Source organism: Mauremys reevesii, linkage group 18 (genome assembly GCF_016161935.1).
Source record: "Mauremys reevesii isolate NIE-2019 linkage group 18, ASM1616193v1, whole genome shotgun sequence".
NCBI lineage: Eukaryota > Metazoa > Chordata > Testudines > Geoemydidae > Mauremys > Mauremys reevesii.
The window spans coordinates 10,247,999-10,266,062 of NC_052640.1; the positions used below are offsets into that span (position 1 = coordinate 10,247,999).

Sequence of the window (18,064 nt, forward strand, 5' to 3'; positions counted from 1 at the left end):
TATTTCCTCTTGTTTCTTGTTTTCTAAGAACATTATGGGATATGTGTCCATTTCTTCAGAGTTTGTTAGGTTAAATTCTCTGCTTTACAACCCAAGAAAGCCCATTGACTTCAAACAGAATATAAATCAAGGCACAACTTGGCTCCTTGTCTGTTTCTGATCCTCTTTGATGGTCTCTGATCTGCATCCTTTGCTGCTCAGCTGATTCTGTTGCACTTACTGAAAGCTCAGCATGGACAGTTAGCTCTCAGAAAAGCAATCATTTTTCCCCCTGGTGTCATTGCAAAGAAATTTCTTTTTCTTACAGTAGCAGATGGGAAGCCTCAACCCCAATGCAAAATTGGGGATGTACTTTTTGTGACCCAAGGTTCCAAAATCTGCAAGAACATGGAGCAGTTATTTCAAAAGAATAATGTGAATAATTCAGACTTCTCATTTGTTACTATACTGCATACAGTTGCTATTTAGAGTTTTGCAGTAGGAAATAGAACTCTGTTCTTTCTACTCTGAAATTACAGGTCCCTTCCCACTGAGCTAACAGAGAACCTCCATTAGCTTTTAGCACTGTAGGGATATACCTAGCTGAGCATTTCTGATTACCACCCAATGAGGGCAGTGCTACACATGCATACTAACCCAACCACTACAGTATATTAAAACACTCGGGGGAGGCATTTACACTGGTATCGTCAGGACTAATGATGTATCAACTCAATGTCATATCTTCACACTTTACTCATACTAACATTATTGAAACTAGTTACGCTTTCTGTACATGTTTGCTCAGATTTGCTTAAGTAGATCATAGAACTATAAGACTGGAAGGGCCCTTGAGAGGTCATCTAGTCCAGTCCCCTGCACTCATGGCAGGACTAAATATTATCTAGACCATCCCTGACAGGTGTTTGTCTAACCTGCTCTTAAAAATCTCCAATGATGCAGATTCCACAACTTCCCTAGGCAATTTATTCCAGTGCTTAACTACCCTGACAGTTAGGAAATTTTTCCTAATGTCCAACCTAAACCATCCTTGCTGCAATTTAAGCTCATTGTTTCTTGTTCTATCCCTCAGAGTTAAGCAGAACATTTTTTCTCCTTCCTCCTTGTAACAACCTCAGTCTTCTTTTCTCCTCTCCAGACTAAACACATCCAATTTTTTCAAATTTCCTTGATGGGTCATGTTTTCTAGACCTTTAATAACTTCTGTCGCTCTTCTCTGGACTTTCTCCAGTTTGTCCACATCTTTCCTGAAATGTGGCTCCCAGAACTGGACACAATACTCCAGTTGAGGCCTAATCAGCGTGGAGGAAAGTGGAAGAATTACTTCTCGTGTCTTGCTCACCACACTCCTGCTAATACAGCTCAGAATGTACAGTCAGGACAGGCTATGCCTGCTACTGTAATGAGAGTGCAAGCAGTCCTCGGACTTACGACACAACTGGTTCCTGAAAATCGCATCTTAAGTCGAAACGTAGTAACTCAGAACCGATTTTCCCATAAGAACCAATGTTATAACTGGGTGATTGGTTCCTCAACCAAGGCCCAATACACTATTTTCACCAAAATAACCCAGATTGTTGTATTCGATCAATTGTACACAAGTAATATAGCTACATCAATGTATTTATATTGTAAATAGCAATCATGTTGACATAAAAAAATCACATAATAAGCTAAACATACATAAAGAAACATAGTACAGGCAGTCCTCAGACTTATGACCCAATTGTATCCTGGGCATTGCTGATCTTGTCATTTGATTTGTAGGTTAAGAAACCTACTGAAGGAATGAAGAAGGAGATGGGACACCTTCTTCTGAGCTCATGGGTGGGTCTAATTAGGTGGGGGATTCAGGGGTTTATGAGGTGATTTGGAAGGACTTAAAGAGAGTGTCCAAGGAAGTTTGGACAGATATTCTCCTCTTTTCCTTATAAATTTCTCTGTAGCAGCTGTACATGTTGGATATGTCCATATTCACAGATGCACTGCGTTCAGTGTTGGGGTCATGTTCCTCAAACAGACATGGCAGCTTCCAAATGTTGAAGTGTCTCAGCCAACACTTTTGTTATCAAGACTTTGCTGTTCCAAATCAATGAGGTCCTGATAAGTTAATTCTTCAGAATGTGATGCCAGCAACTCATTAATATCTTCTGGTGTAATGTCTAAGTTAAGTACTTTGCCCATTTCAGCAGCAGTGTTGATCACCTACTCAACAATGTCTGTAAAGCCTTGGAAGTCAGACACAAAATCAGGACACAATTTTCTCCAAACACCATTCAAATGTGATTGTTTGACTTCATTCCATGCCTCACCAATGCTCTTAACTGCGTGGTAAATGTTGAAGCCCTTCCAGAATTCCTTCAGAGTTGGTCCACCTTCCTTCTCAGTTGCCCTGATGGCCTGGGCAAATGTGATCCTAAGACAGTAGGCCTTGAAGGATGCAGTTACTCTGTGGTCCATGGGTTGCAACAGTGAGGTGGTGTTGGGGAGCAGAAACACCACTTTGATATCAGGATGCATGTCATCAAGGATGGCTGGACAACCAGGAGCATTGTCGAGGGTTAACAATGCTTTAAATGTAAGACTGTTTTTGCTGCAATAATCCCTGACACTTGGCACAAACTATGATTAAACCAATCCTTGAAAATGTTCCTATTGACCCACACCTTACGATTGGATTTCCATATCACTGGGAGAAATGCCTTGGAATATCCCTTGAGAGCCCTGGGGTTTTCAGAAAGGTACACAAGCAAAGGTTTAAGTTTAAAGTCACCTGCAGCATTTGCATCGAGCAGAAGAGTGAGCCTATCTCTAGCAGCTTTGTACCCTGGCATGGATTTCTCCTCTTTGGCAATTTAGGTTCTCAGCGGCATTTTTTCCCCCCAAGAGCCCAGTTTCATCAACATTAAAAACTTGCTGAGCACAATCCCCACCCTCTTTAATGATCTCAGCCAATGTCTCAGGAAAAAGACGAGCTGCCTCCTCATCAGCACTGGCAGCTTCACCTGAGACCTTGATGTTATGCATATTGGCCCTGGCTTTAAAAAGCTTAAACCACCCCCTACTTTCATTAAAAGGCTCAGCATTAGAACTCTCCCGCAGTGGTTTCTTTAGATCATCATAAAGACTCCTAGCCTTTTCCTGAATTATGCCTAAACTCACAGAAGCACGGCATTGATTTTGATCCTTCAGCCAAACAATTAACAGTTTCTCAACCTGAGCAATACATCCAACATGCTGCTTAGTTATCACAGTTGCTTGCATAGTAGCTGAGCCCTTAACATGTTCCTGAATTCGTACGTTGTCTTTCAGGATGGTCATGATAGTCGTTCGGGGGAAATCCAAAGTTTACCAATTTCAGTTGGGGTCTCACCTTTCTTGGACCTCTTAAATATTTCCATTTTTGTTTCCATAATAATTGTTCTATGTTTCTTAGAAGAAGAAGTATCACTTGCACCAGATTTTCACTTTTCTGCCATTATTATGGGCAAAGAAACACTAACTTTTAAGAAAAAGTTTGGAAGCACAAAGAATCAACATGTAAAAATGGCATCGGAACAGCTACTGAATGTCTTGAGTCAGGGAGATCGGTGGCACAGAATGTCGATGCATGTATGAACTTGTTTGTTGGTGTGGCGTTGTGTCAGCTCAAGCATTGTAAAGTCGAAATTGGTGTCGGAAAGTTGAAATAGGGTGTCTATTTATAAATGGCATAATTGCCGCTTGTCATAATTCGAATGTCGTAAAGTTGAGGACTGCCTGTAGATGGTATTACCTGCGGTTCATCAAACGCACTGCCTTGTGGGTAGCCCGAGAGGACATATTCTAAGGGAGCAACCCCTGACAGAAAAGCCAAAGAGCTTGTGGGTGAATTTGGGAGAATGTAAGACTATGAGAGTAAATTCAGACAGAAAATCCGGAGTGGAGCCGGGTAGTCAGGTACTAATATTTTAGTATCTTTCCAGCAACTCCTCCAGCAAACCAGGTAACAGATGTATTGGTTCTTCCTCTCCTCTGGATTTTACTGGTGACACTGAGAGATGGAGGGGGGTCCTGATGCATGGGCAACTCAGGGCCTCCATATCATCTACCCAGGCTTGTGCCCTGGAGAGGTACTCCAGCTTTGCAAGGAATGGGCCTACCCTGTCCTTGGTCTTCTTGCTTCTAATGTATTTGTAGAATGTTTTCTTGTTACTCTTTATATCTCTAGCTAGTTTAATCTCATTTTTTGCTTTGGCCTTTCTAATTTTTTTCCTACTTTTTAATTTGACCTTCCTTCCACTTTTTATGGGACTCTTTTTTTTTTTTTTTTGAGTTTCAGATCATTGAAGAGCTCCTGGTTGGGATTTTCAAAGGAGCCTATAGGAGTTACACTCCTGGGGGCAGATTTTTAAAGGTATTTAGGTACCTAAAGATGCAGATAGGTGCCTAGTGTGATTTTTTTTTCAAAACTGTCTACACACCTAACTCCTATTGACCTCAGGGGCATGTCCATGCATTTCTGAACCCCCCCTAGGTGACTAGATGCACCTTTCGGTGTCTAAATCCTTTTTAACATCTGTCCCTTAATTCCCTTAGGCTCATTTGAAAACACTCAGCCCAATTCTCCTATCACGTGGCAGGATAAGCATTCCTGAGATGGGTACTTTGCAGGAAGAAAGCTGTATTTCAAGTATAATTACAAATCTATCATGTGTCACCTTCTGTTTTTTGATAGAGAAGTATCTCCAGGAAGGAATAACTTCTAGTAGTTCATACTGTTGGCTAAATTACAATCTATTAACTAATACTACTAAGGTGCATGGGAGACAATTTATCACAGTTAATGGTAGCAGTGAAAACAGTTCCCAAAGCATTTTTTAAAGTTTTATACTTCTATGAGGTTCTGTTTTGTTTTGCTGTTGCTGTCTTTCTTTTACATATAATGTGAAACAGGTTAGTATGTTGGTCTCATTAGTTTAGAGGACTGTTGACAAGCAGTAATTATACAAAGGAAGAATTTCCTGCATGATAGGCCAGATAATTAAAGCACCTCTGCTAATTGTATTGCATCCACGACTGACCAGTGCTGGAAAGAGATGGTATCTTCCATTCATTAGACGTGGATTAACTTTGTTATGACCAAATAATCCATCATGAACGGAGTGACATGAATAAATCATTTTGTGCCACACGGATGGGATTTGGTGCCCTCATACCGCTCCTGAACAGCAGATGTAATTAAAAACAAAAAGAACAGACACACAACCTGCTTGTGTTCTGTTGTACCTTAGATTTTTCCCTGTGGAGTGATTCTTTTAGACATGATGGATGCACCAGGGGGCACTGTTTGCATTGAAAAGACAGGCAACTTTGATTTGGAGCTGTAGAACAGTGTGCAAGACTAACCTGAATGGGAGAAATTCATCTTTCCTTCGTTCACAATGTCAAAACAAAGCTTTTTCAGGAAAGTTTTGTTTTGAGTTTCAGTCCACCTTAACAATCATGCAAGGGGTTTTAAGGAAGTGCTGGAAGACATTTTTCTTAATTGGTCACCTGGATTATGACTGCCAGAAAATCCAGTAATAATATGGTTATACATATGTACAGCTCTCGCTTCACAGGCCAATAATTGGTATCACATGTTAAAATAATGGTCGAGCTCAGGCTAAAAGGCCAGAGGTTCACCTAGATTAGCTATTTATCCTGGGCATAGCACTTTGAAGTAGCTGTCACTTGTCAAAATGCAACTTTCAACAGATGCGCATAAGAATTTCAAAGGCTGAACTCCAGCAAATGAAGAATTGAAGTAACAAGATATCAAACACCTTTGAAATGTATTAGCTCTGACACTCTATCTTAAGTTAATCACTCCATCTATATTAATAACATGTAATTCATATTGTGGACTATATTCAAAATAGAGAATTTTTCTTCTGTACACACTCAATGTGTGTGAAAATAATAGGACTCCTTGCACCTTATGCATAAATGTAAAAGCAGGAATAAAAGGAGGTAGGATGATTTTTAGATTAGTTGTTCCAAATGTTATTTATTATTATTGACTTGCAGTGGAGTCCTGAGCTAATTAGGGTCTCTCTCGCTGCTACTCTAATTCATTGAGCACTCTACAGACTTCTAGAAAAGGACAGTTACTGCCCGTTACAGCTTAAAATCTTAGTTTAAAACAAGCTGTAACAGGTCTGCGGAGGAAGCCTGTTATTAAAGCTAGAAAAATACTGCAAACAATTTCATGCAAGTATTTGCTTACATTTCAAATTGAATTTCCTTGGGCCGTGTTCACACCTCCTTTTGTGTTTGCTTTCTTCAGATGACACGTTTTCATTAAATGTCCATAGAAGGCCCCCTTCAGCCCCCCTTCAAGATGTCTCAATTTGGACACCCACAGATGGAGACACCCTGATTTTTCAGAGGGCGGATGCACAGAACAACTTGAAAATCAGACCCTTGGAACCTCAAGTTGGGTACCCAGCAGCTGCGGCACCCTACATCACTTAGTCACTTCTGAAAAATCTTGCTCAAAGCTCTCACTCTCAGGTATTGCACTAGAATTGGTAGGTACATTTACATGAGAGAGGCAGAGGCTGCTCTAGCTATAGGCAAGGTAGGCAGCTGAGTAAGGTGGCCCATTTGGTCTGCCTGCCCCTCTGAGAGGGGTGGCTGCGCCAAACGGAGAGGTGCTGTGTGACCACATGCACCAGGTCATGATGCCACTCACTCAAATTTGGCTTGGCCACACGCTGTAACGGAGGGATAGCCAGGCCAATTTGAGTGGCATCGGTGGTGGCATGCTGAAGCATTGCAGGTACTTCAGTAAAAGTATACGGTTCTTGACACTTCTTGGTAAGGATCTGATGGAACGTTTTTGGGAGGCTGCTGCATGAACATCGTTATTTTATGAGAAGGTGAAGAAAGACCCCATTAAAGTCCACATCCAGCTAATGAAACTGACACTTGCCTGATTTTTTTCTAAGACTGATGCCTCAGTCAAGGCCTTTGGGGCCAGAAAATAAAAGGCTGAACATGTTCACACATCCCCTAATCCTGTTTATCTGCTGCCTCCCCCTAAACTGATACCTACCTCTTCTTGGCCTTCCCTGCACTGGACTTATTTTCCCAAAGCTTTCTGTGGGTGCAGCTTCAGTGCTAGTAACCATGGGAGTAAGTGTAGGCAAGATCCTCCATTTTAACAACCGTTTCTAGACCTTATCTGAGCAGGCTTAGATGACAGGTCACTTAAAATGTTGGTGACGCCCTGGAGCCCTGTCTACACTTCACTATCACTACTGGAGCTGCACCATTGTGGTAGCAAAGGATTTTTGTGGGGGAGATGGCCTGTTTACACACCCTTTGCACCAGGATTGATAGTGATTTATGGGACTTACCATCCAGCCCTTACGGTGGGGAATGCAGATTTGTGCAAATGACCCCTTCTTGAGTAACTAAGTGCTGACCAACCCACTCTGGCCCTGGGTGAGTATGCTACTGACAACCAGGCCTAAAACTGGGGCGAGATCACAGTGGCTCTGTCACCTGGGTCCTTCAGAAAGAACTGGATATAAACCCATGCAATGCTATTTGCAGATGGCTTGAATCAATAGCTCTAAGAGGTGTGAACTATACTCTGATTTATTTCAACAGGTGGTGTTGACTCTGAAGCCTAATAAAATCTGTTTAAATCAGTGCTTGAGTCCTAAAAAGAGAAATGTCAGAACGCAGGCAGTGGCAGGCCCCAGAGAGAGTTGGGGGAGGCCCAGGGGAATGGGATGATTCCCTGCAGAGCCAGTCCCATCCCCACCTCCCTCCTACCTGTGCCTGGTTTCTACCTGTACCTGTGCCCAGCGAGGGGCTCCACTGTCTAGGCGGCCCCTGTACTTGATTCCCAACATCCCCCAGCTCAAGGCTCTGCCCTGGGCTCCCAATGGCTCTGGTCTCTGCATTGCCCTGCCCATTCCCTGCTGCAGCGTTCCTGGCTCAATCCATGCTGACAGCTGACAATCGCCCCTCACTCAGGCCTGGCTCTGCTACTAGCTGACTCGGAGGATGCTCTGCAGCCAGGGAAGGAAAGAAACTGCCTGGCCCAAGACTGGCAGAAGTACTGGAACGCTGTTCCGGCTCCCGCCAGAAGTGCCAGAGCCCCTCACCTGAGTGGCACGGATGACTGATGGCTAGTTTAAATAGCAGTATTGTTAACTATTCCACGGCTCAACAGAGTGTGCAAGAAGGAAGAGCAATGATAATATACCCTAAATACAAATGTGGTATAATCCTTGCATTACAAAAATATGGATAATCTGTTTATCACTTTGTTGGTGCTTGGGAAAGTACCGCCCCATTATTTCTTCCAAGCAGAACCCACCAAACGTCACAGTTTGCGTCCTGAATACTTGCAGTGAACTGGCCACAATTATTCCACAGAGTTAAAACGAAATTCTCCCTCTCCCCACAAAGTGAGTAAAGTAGAAAAATGAATAAATTGAAGACAACCTGCGAGTGGAGCAAGATAGTACATTAATTGAGCAAATTTATTTATTTACTCGGTTTTTGTTAATTTAGAAAGATACTAGATAATGCTTACATAAATATAGTGTGTTTCAGCTGTAAGTCTCCAAGGACTTTAGAAAGGCTGCTCAATGTCATCATCCCTGTTTCACAGGTGGGGGAACTGAGGCACAGAGCCATTAAGGGGCTTGCCCAAGGTGACACAGACAGCAAAGCTGTGGCAGAAACATTTGTATTGTACCAGTCACTTAAAAACCTCGGCTTTACAGGATGTGCCCTACTTGTATATTAAGGTAACAAATATTAGGGAACTAATACTATTGTTACATGGACCATAGTCTGCTCTGCAGCCGTAGTCAATGCTCCCAATCATATCTAAAGCCATTCATGTGTGCACCATGGACAGTGTATATTTCACTGGCTAAAGTGTTGATAGTTACAGTCAAGGAATTATTCTATTATAATCTAATTAAAGTCAAGATGACAGGCTATAATTTCCATTATGGCCTATTCTTTTGTGAGGGTTAAAATGCACACAAGGTCTAAGCTCAGAATACTTGTCTTTGGGACGGTGAACTGCTACCCTCGCTGATGTCTTTAAGGGCATCTAGCAGGCACACTTCCCCTTCCAGCCCATCCTCCAGGGCTCATCCCACTCTTTCTCCTCTTGAAATTCTGACTTGCACAAAATCTGGCAGTTTGTTTCCCCTGGAGGTAGGCTGATTTTTCGCATTAATAAAAATGCATGAAATCTCGTCCCTAAAGTATTTCCCATTTTGTTGTGACTCAGACTACATCTAAGAAAGACAACTTGATTGTTTCTTTTTTATGTAGTAAATAAATAGGAAGCTGGGTAAATTAATAAGTGGCAGTTATGCAACTCACACATTCAAGTTGCTAGTTACTGCGCCCTCCTCAAACTGGGTGGCCAGATGTTCTAATCTGAGTGGAAAATAGCCAGTTAGGCACATTTTCCAGGCAAGATTGCAAAGTGGATGCAACTGGTACACCTGCAAACATGCAAGTCACACAGAAACATCTCAGTGGTCACATGCAGATTAACCTTTTTCATACCAAGTACCCTTTGTAGAAACCAACATGGAATTTGGTGGGTGCATGTAATTTTTTTGTAAGCAGTCTCATTTTACACACACACACACAAATTTGGCCTAGTGTATTTGCATATAACCTCTGAGCTTCTGTGGTCAAAATGCTTACTAAGGCCCATAGGAATGATTCCTGCTGGGAATATTAATAGGCATGTGGCAGTATCCTTGCATGGGGACATTGTGGGGCTTCTGCAGCACAGAGAGCCTTGTGCAAGCCCCCTGCAAAAGGACAGATTTCAGGCACCCTTGAAAAATAAATATGTACTTACCGTCCCCACATAGTGGTTCCCGAGACAGCTCAGCATTTCCCTCCACTTGCATGTGGTAACTGTGGGAAGAACTGACTCTTCAGTGGCACAAAATGTAAATGTATAAGTGTCCAAACAGGCATCAAAACATGGGTTTAAGCTCCTAATGTGAGACTCCCACATTTAAAAACCAAGCCCTATAACTTTATTTCATGTGGCTGTGGTTGAAGTATCTAATAACTGAATATATATATATACATTTTCCATGTAAGTTTTGAATGACGGAGGTTGTATAAAATGAAGTGATATGGTATTTATCATTCCCTGCTGCTGTTCCTGAAGAGACACCCGAAACTCCTTGGTAATCCATTACGTTGCCATGCTGAACTTTGAATGAAGCTTAGCGGTAAAAATTCACCGGAGTCAATAGACCTGGTCCTTTAGCCCTCACTCATGTGAGTAGCTTCATTACAGGATTCAGGCCTGTTCTCAAGAGTAAAATTCCTGTTGACTTCAAGGAGAGCAGGATTTGGCTGTTACACTGGGTTCATATCCGTATTCACATTGCATTTTACCTTCCTCTGTGACTAGTCCATGTCCATGGGACTACTTGAGGAGTAACGTATTACTGTGCATAAGGAGGCAGAATCTGGCCCTCCGTAAACAGATCAAAAGAGTTTTGGGGAGAGGATTTTAAGACAGCATAAATACCAAGCAGAGCTGGCCTCAAATATAATTTAACTTCTACAACACACCTTTGTTTACAGGTGTAAAGGGAAAGTTTGGGCTAATATCAAATGAAGGCAATGAAGTTTTTCCTGTTTGACTTTAAAGTTGCAATGTTCCCTTTCAGTCCTTCCCAAAAATACTCACCCTCCACTCATGTACGGTTTTGTGTCTAGTATTAATTTTTAAATTTTTCACAGCATCTCACATGTTCATCATATATGCTTTAGGAAATAAATTAGGCTGGAATTTTTGAATGTCAATATAATTTGGGTGCCTAACTCCCTTAGGCTTCTTTGAAAATGTTACCCTAAGCAAAGAATCTTAGAGTTTAGAGAGTTGAAAAGTCTAGCACCTAAATACCGTACAAACCCCGAGAAATCAAATATAATTGTGAGGGGCCAATGCAACTCCTAGCAGAATTTATTCTGTTCTCTTCAGATTCTTATACCCTACTCATCACCTTGGTACCCCACCTTTAAATCTTAGCTGTGAAAGTCAATAACATCTGTGTGCAACATCCAAAGTGTTCTTTGAAGGCAGCGTGTGCTGTGCGAATAGTAATGTACACATAGTCCTTTGGATTTGTCACCTATCCTATTGTCAGTACTTCCAAATTGTATTGTGTGCCCTCTGTCTCCAATTTGCATTAAATGTAAGCTTTTCTTCACACTTAAAAAAATCATAAATATTTCTGGTTTAAGGATGATATAAAAGTGCATTTGATCCTCTGGGTAAGAGGCGTTGGTCTTGCCAGTGGCTCCTTGCTCTCTTAAATCAAATTAATTGCACACACAGATTGTCTACAAATTTTGGTATAGACAGGACATAAATGTTTGTTGCCAGTTGCGTTTTATCCCTGGCTGCAAATTCTTAGGTTTGAACTCAACTAACAAATATTTGTAGTGTCTACAACAGAATATACAATCATAGTACTTAACACCAGAGCTGTTCTACAGTTTTTGGATGAAAGATTTTTTTAAAACTGACAAACGTACTTTTTTTCAACATTGATTTTTTTTTGTGAAAAATTTCCATTTAGAAAAAAACTGATTTGTTTTCTGGAAAAATTAACTCTGTGATAAGACTGAGCAAAACACATTAAAATGGGGGGTGGGTGGGCAAAATGACCCTTTTATAGCTAATGTAATCATATTTAGTAATAAAATTATGTAAACTGATTTCCATGAAAGCTGTGATAAACCTTGATTCTGCTTAAACATGACTAAGGTGACATGGCCATGACCGTCCCAAACACACTGTGGAGATTTTGTAAGAAATGCATGGTTTTAAGGCAATCAAGCGACTGTTTCATTCTGGGGCACTGGCAATAGTTTTTACCTCTTAAATAACACACTTTTTATAACTAGTGAAAACAGGTTTTACTCTTGCTTGTTCTCTGGCCTTGATCTTTCAATTGACTGTACTTGGATGGAACTGCGGATCATGCAGAACCCTGTTGACCTCTGCAGAACTCCAGGCAGGCATAAGGGGTGCCCTGAAAGGATTCAGCTGTGAGATTGGGGCCCAAATTCTCAAGGTAAGAGGAGAGGTTTCCATTTTCAAGGAATGATTTGTACTGGAACCTACGGCTTTTGTGCTCTGCACTTCTCACAGGAGTAAGATGCACCCCACAGTGGAGAAGGAGGTGGTACAGGGGTCAGGTGAGTGGGCCCTGTCTTGACCCCCTTTCCTCATCTGTGACAAAAGTAGTTCCAGGACATCAGAGGTAAAAAAGTGGAGGCATCTCAGCTACCTCTTTGTGTGTCCTTAAAGGCTGCAGCTCTATGCTTGCCCCGCCTCACCCGCTTCCTGCACAGGCGGGTGGGAAAGGGGTAAATATCAATGGTATCTGGGTCTCCCACCAGACAGTACGGAAGATAAATGAGGAATGAATATTATGCCTGGATGGAAGGGAAGGACAAAGCAGTGGACAGAAGGATTTGGTAGAGAAAGGTGCAGCTGGTGAAATCCAGGGGGTTTCTCATCTCCCTGCCTGCCTGAGGGGCTAGCCTGATGGGCATACACCTTTACCCATCACACCTTGTCCCATGCTGCTCAACCACCTAGGAATTCTCCCTCAATCTTTCCTTCCCCGGTTCCAGTGTTGGCTCCGCTCTTGCCTCACCTCTTGTGCCACATGCCTGGGCCAAGGGTCCCTCCTGCCCAGTCCCCGCAGGACTTTATCTTCCCTCGCCCCGCTCCCTGCCCAGTGCTTATGTGCCCTTGGTGGGTGATGCCTTCCATAGGCTCCCTGCTTGGGGCTGGTCTCTTTCCCCACCCCCAGGCCTTGGACTCCCCCTTTCCCTAAGGCCTGGGGGTGGGGGGGTCACTCCTCTGTCTCCCCTGAGTTTCTGGGCAGGGGTCTCCCCTCCTCTCCCCACCGCCTGGGCTCAGGAGCCACCCAGCTCTCCCCCTCCCTGAGCGCTGGCTGCGGCTGCTGTCCTGCCCCGCGGCCCCCACTCCAGCGTTTTCTCGCCCAGCGCGGCCCGGGCTGGGGAGGCTCCCAGGGCGGGCAGCGGAGGGGGCGGGCGGGCGCTGATTGGAGCCCGGGCTCGCTCAGCCCCCAGGTTCCCGCCTCCGCCGGGCGAGGGGGTTGCAGGCTCCCCGCTCGGGCTGTGCGCGCTGGCGGCGGGGTCCAGGCAGGGGCAGAGCCGGCTCCGTGCTCCGAGCCGGGGGCGGGACGGACCCTGGGTGCTCGCCGCAGCCGCCGCGTCCCCGTCGCCGGGCGGGGAAGTTGGGTCCCGCGGGCGGCGCGCTGCCCCGGGGGAAGGAGCCCGGCAGCATGGGGCGCGCGTGGGGCTGAGCCCGCCCCGGCCGGGGGCTTGCGGATGGCTCGCCCGGAGGGGGCCGCGGGAAGGGAGCGGTGACGGGGGCAGCAGCGCCCGGGACCCCGCTCCCCAGCACCACCATGGGCCCCGGGGGGGTTGCGGCCAGGAGCGGTGTGCGGCTCTGCTCCGCGGCCAGCCTGCTGCTGGGAGCGCTGCTGTGCGAAGGTAAGCGAGCCGGGCCGCCCTCCCAGCGCCGGCCCCGGGCTGGGCAACGCGGGAGGCGGCCGGGGTGGGGTCCACCGCGTGAATCAGCCTGGAGCGCGGTGCCCCGCGCCGAGGGGGGGGAGAAAGTGCGGGTCAGGGGTTGATTCGGGTCCAGCTCCCCGAGAGCCTGGGTGATCCCCGCCCCCCGCACCTCCAGGTACCCGCAATCCCCGAGTTTAGCGCCTTAGCCGCCTCCTTACACAAGCCTGTTGCGCTCCCCCTTCCCTTTCCCCCCTGTCACTGATTCCCTTGGCGGCACCTGTCCTGTTGTCCTGGAGAGAAACTCTGGGGAGCAGGTTGGATCGGAGCAGGAAAACGGGAAGTTTCCTTCTTTAAACTCCCCAGGCTGGCTTTGGCAGAATTAAAAATTGTATTAAAGTAAATGTTTTGAAATGAAATATACACAGGTTGAGCGGAAAGGTACTGTACATCTGGGGTCAGGCTTGGGTTATGGGGGGTTACGGATATCGTTTATCGCCTAACCGGCATAGACCTGGATTGGGGTGCAAGGGTTTTTAAAGTGTCAGTGGATAAGTGGGCTCGGGTACGCCACCCATGGAATGAATAAGGAGTCCAAGTCAGTATTGGTGGAGCGGATAGGTACTACTCCTTATCTCTCCAGTTGCAATAAAGAGATCTTATTCTTAGGGGAAATGCCCCCATTCATCCTGGGGCAGAACTCACAGAGGAAACTGAGTCCAATGGTGTGAGGAAGTCGTGAGTGATCTCAATGACAGTGATTAGCCCATGCAATAGCCTCCTAGACTGTAGGAGAGAGTTGCAAAGTAATCTCCCTGGAGAAGCGTTAGAAGTGTTGTATGGGGCTGTACCAGACGCTAGCTAACACAGAGAAAGGCTCAATGCTGCCTGGGCAGTAAGCGTGGCTGAATGATCTCAAAGTTCTTTTCCATCTCTGTGATCACAAACCGGGTTGGTTTGTCAAAGCCACATTTTCCTCCAGCTGATCCTGTGCAGTGAAATGTGCTATGCGGATTTTTATGGAAAATTAGAAGCAGGGTAGGTGCCTGCTAATAGCGCCTGTTTCTGGGATCAGCTCTATGTTGTGGGTGCTAACGTAATATTAATCATAACTTTTAGGGAGGGAAACGTGTCTAGTCCCATGGCATTTTTGTTGCCCTTGTCCTCTTAAACTGTGAACACCTTCATTTTGCATTTTAGCCTGTTGGTCAGCGGTGCGGTTTGACAGACATAAGAGGATTACTAATAAAAAGACTGTTCATTGTTTAGTCCAGTCCAGTCCTGCCAGCCTTTTTCCTAGGACAGTTGAATGTAGAGACTGCCGTGATGTACATGAGAGTATCTCAGGAGTGGGGCAAGAGCAGATTAAACTGATCAGTGACCCTTTATAAAGGGGCTTTTCCCAAATTGGTAGGGAAAGCACTGTGCTTGACAGAAAATTGCATGGCATTCTCAATGCCAGTAATCTTAATACAGTACATTAAAATAAATGGGTATCTCAGTGCCGCAACATGCTAGAAAAGGGCTAATGTAAAATATGAGATCTCAGGGAGTGCTGCAGCCTGGAGGTGAGAATGGTATTAGCCTCAGGCTCACATAGGGATATTGCAAGCACCTCAAGCTTCCTAAGAGGGCTGGAGTTTTAGTTGGCCAGTGCAGCATCCTTTCTGTAAGGTTGTTCTTGGGAGTCGAACCTGAAACAGGCATTAACGTTAGACTTCAATAAAATGGGGAGGCAATATATGGGAACTTGTATCAGACAAGATTTGTATAACGGAGAGCCTGGTAGGTGCATTGTCCTTCCAGAGAGGTGGGGGGGAAAGGACCACAGTGAGAGGTTATAATAAACAACCAAGCTTTGGTAAGCTATTTCTCTCTGCTGGAACCTGGGTCCGTGTCAGCTCAACTATGTGGTAGAAAAGTCTTCAGTGGTGCCAGGGCTAGGCGCTACCAGCAGCAGTTATTGGGAGCTTCTGAGCTGCTTTTAGAATAAGAAAAAAAAATTAGTTCCCTGCAGGAAACTAAAGCAAAGCCTGTCAGTGAGGGATTTGCCATTCAGTGTTAGGCTGCACAGTATTAAGGAGAGAAGAGCCAGTTAATTAAACTTATTAACTAAGGTGTTTGTATGGCTTCCTTGTGAAGCCTTACCAACTGTTTTATTTGTTCTCCCCTTGTGTATTTTCACTTGTATTGTTGGCCTCAGTGGATGGTGATTGTTTTTGAGAGCTGAAGTCCCACTAAATGAAAGTCGCTTTTTAGCCCCCAAACCAAACTATTTAAATGTGCTGAGAAACTTATTATTATGGACAAGGTGTCCTCTGGTGTTTAAAGAGCTATATTTACTACTTTGAATGTCTTAGCATCTACTATCAGGCCTGAATTTCCAAGAGAATTTCTCCTGAAACGGTGCTATGGGCTTCAGTGTGGCATTTTACTATGGTTATGTGATCTGGCTAATAATGCTAATTCATTCTCAAGAGAGGAGCCTGGCATTTAATTTTAAACTTGCCTTTAGTCAGATCCAAATTTGTAAGTCAGCTTGCAAATGCATAGATGCACATGTACAAGTTTCATGTGCAAAACACCAGACCTGTGTGCCCCAGTTGGGGGGCCAAGTGTGAAATTATATGTGCACAAGTAAATCCCTGGTGTATCTGTGTTCCTTTCAGCCCTGTTTTAGGAAATGATCTCTGTGTGCAGCAAAGCACTAAAACGCATGCTTAAAGCCTATTGAAACGAATGGGACTTAATCACTTGCTTACAGTTAGGCATCTGCTCAACTGCTTTCTTGAATCAGAGCATTGATGTTTTGAATGTGTAAGGCAAGTGTGCAGACTTATTTTTGTAAATGCAGTCCATTAGATAATTCTTAAGAGTAAGATTAGTTGGGGCAATGAACAAGAATCATAGAAGCTAGAAATGCAAAATTAATAAGCCTTTAAAAATGGCTGCAGTTTCTCAGATGCACACTTGTCAGTTCATTTGCACACTTAATTTACATACACAATGGTTGTACATGCAAATTATGCTGATTTATACATGTAGTCATCTGACTTTTGAGCACCATCAGAATGATTTTTTTGGCACACAAACGCACACATAATTGCTCACAAAGTGATTCTCCTCTTAGTTACACCAGTGTTAATCTGAAAGAGCACCATTCAAATCCATGTAGCAGAATCAGGCCCACTATTCCCAGCACTTAATCCATTCTGGATATAAGCTTGTCAGTAGGGTTTACACCACTGCATTTGGAATTCCATTCCATAGCATGACACGGCTCAGTTATAAAGGTTTTCCTAAACTTTGTATTCGTTAATTTCACCATTTTAGTGCTAGTTAAGAACACAGCAGGAATTCACAATCTGCTAAAAATATAACAGCATGGAGTTAACTTTCCATTTTATGTAGTACATTTCTAAAACAAGCTAAGCAGCCTATTCATTTTTAATATTGGTCTTGTGTTAATATTTTGCGGCAGAATCAGAACCTTTGTTAACCATCCTCCTGTAAAAAAATATTAATTGTTCTAGCTGAAAGGATGTAGATGTATCTGCTCTTGTATGCTTGTGAATGTTGAGCTCTGTTGTGTAATGGAAAAAGGAATTACAGATATGGATCCAATAACATCTCTCACAATGAGTAACGTGGCTGGCTCTTGAATTAAAAGATGGAGCTTCTTATGTCTTTGTATAGATTAAAGCAATGAACTATGTGCCATGGTAAACGTAAACTTTCACAAATATAGTACGCTTCTGGAGGTGAGAGGGGAGGAATTTAAATTTGGATTTAGGGCCTGGTCTGCATTTTTAAAAATCAACTGAAGATACAGATGTTCAGAACCTATTAAATTCTCTTCTGGGGTGTGTACCTAGTAGCAGTGGCATGAGCAAAGGGAAAATTTATGCTAAAAGTCAGGAAAGGCTAGTTTGGGGAACAGTCTCCCTAAGGGAGGAGTTGGAAGTCTCATTGCTTGGGTTGTCTAAAACTAGACTGAACAAAATGCTGCTGAATATACTGTTGTAACCATCCTGCAGTGGCCTCAGCTGATGGATGAAAAAAATGACTCAATGGATATTTTTCTTCAGTTATGTCTTTAGTGTCAGCCCACACTTTGGTAAGCTAGAGAATACTAACATGCACAGTAGTGAAATAGCTAACAGTTTGGGGATAAATTGCCGCTACTAAGTTTTTGAATTGACACTCCATTGAGATGAATGGGAGCAAACTGTTCCTGTATCTGTGCAGAATGGATCACATTCAGAAGTGTGGTTGGTGTGTTGTGTTTTTTGTTTGTTTGTTTGTAACCACAAGAGCTAGAAAACAGAGGTATGCAAATAATTCCTTTTTCAGTTTTGTGGATAAACCGAAAAAAACTGCATGCGGGAGGGAAATGTTTCAGTTCTACCCAAAACAAAAATCTTTTCAAATTTTCAGCAAACTGAAATGTTTAGTTTCATGTCAA

The 18,064-nt window shown here is 43.8% G+C and overlaps 1 protein-coding gene across 1 annotated transcript in view; it reads left to right on the top strand.

Moving 5' to 3' along the window:
- The first annotated feature begins 13,187 nt into the window (after positions 1-13,187).
- Positions 13,188-18,064, top strand: part of TMEM132C (transmembrane protein 132C) — a 292,182-nt gene continuing 287,305 nt past the window's right edge. The window contains exon 1 of the mRNA XM_039505825.1: positions 13,188-13,581. Within this exon, the coding sequence (XP_039361759.1) occupies positions 13,497-13,581 (85 nt within the window). The 5' untranslated portion in view covers positions 13,188-13,496. The remainder of the gene's footprint in view (positions 13,582-18,064) is intronic.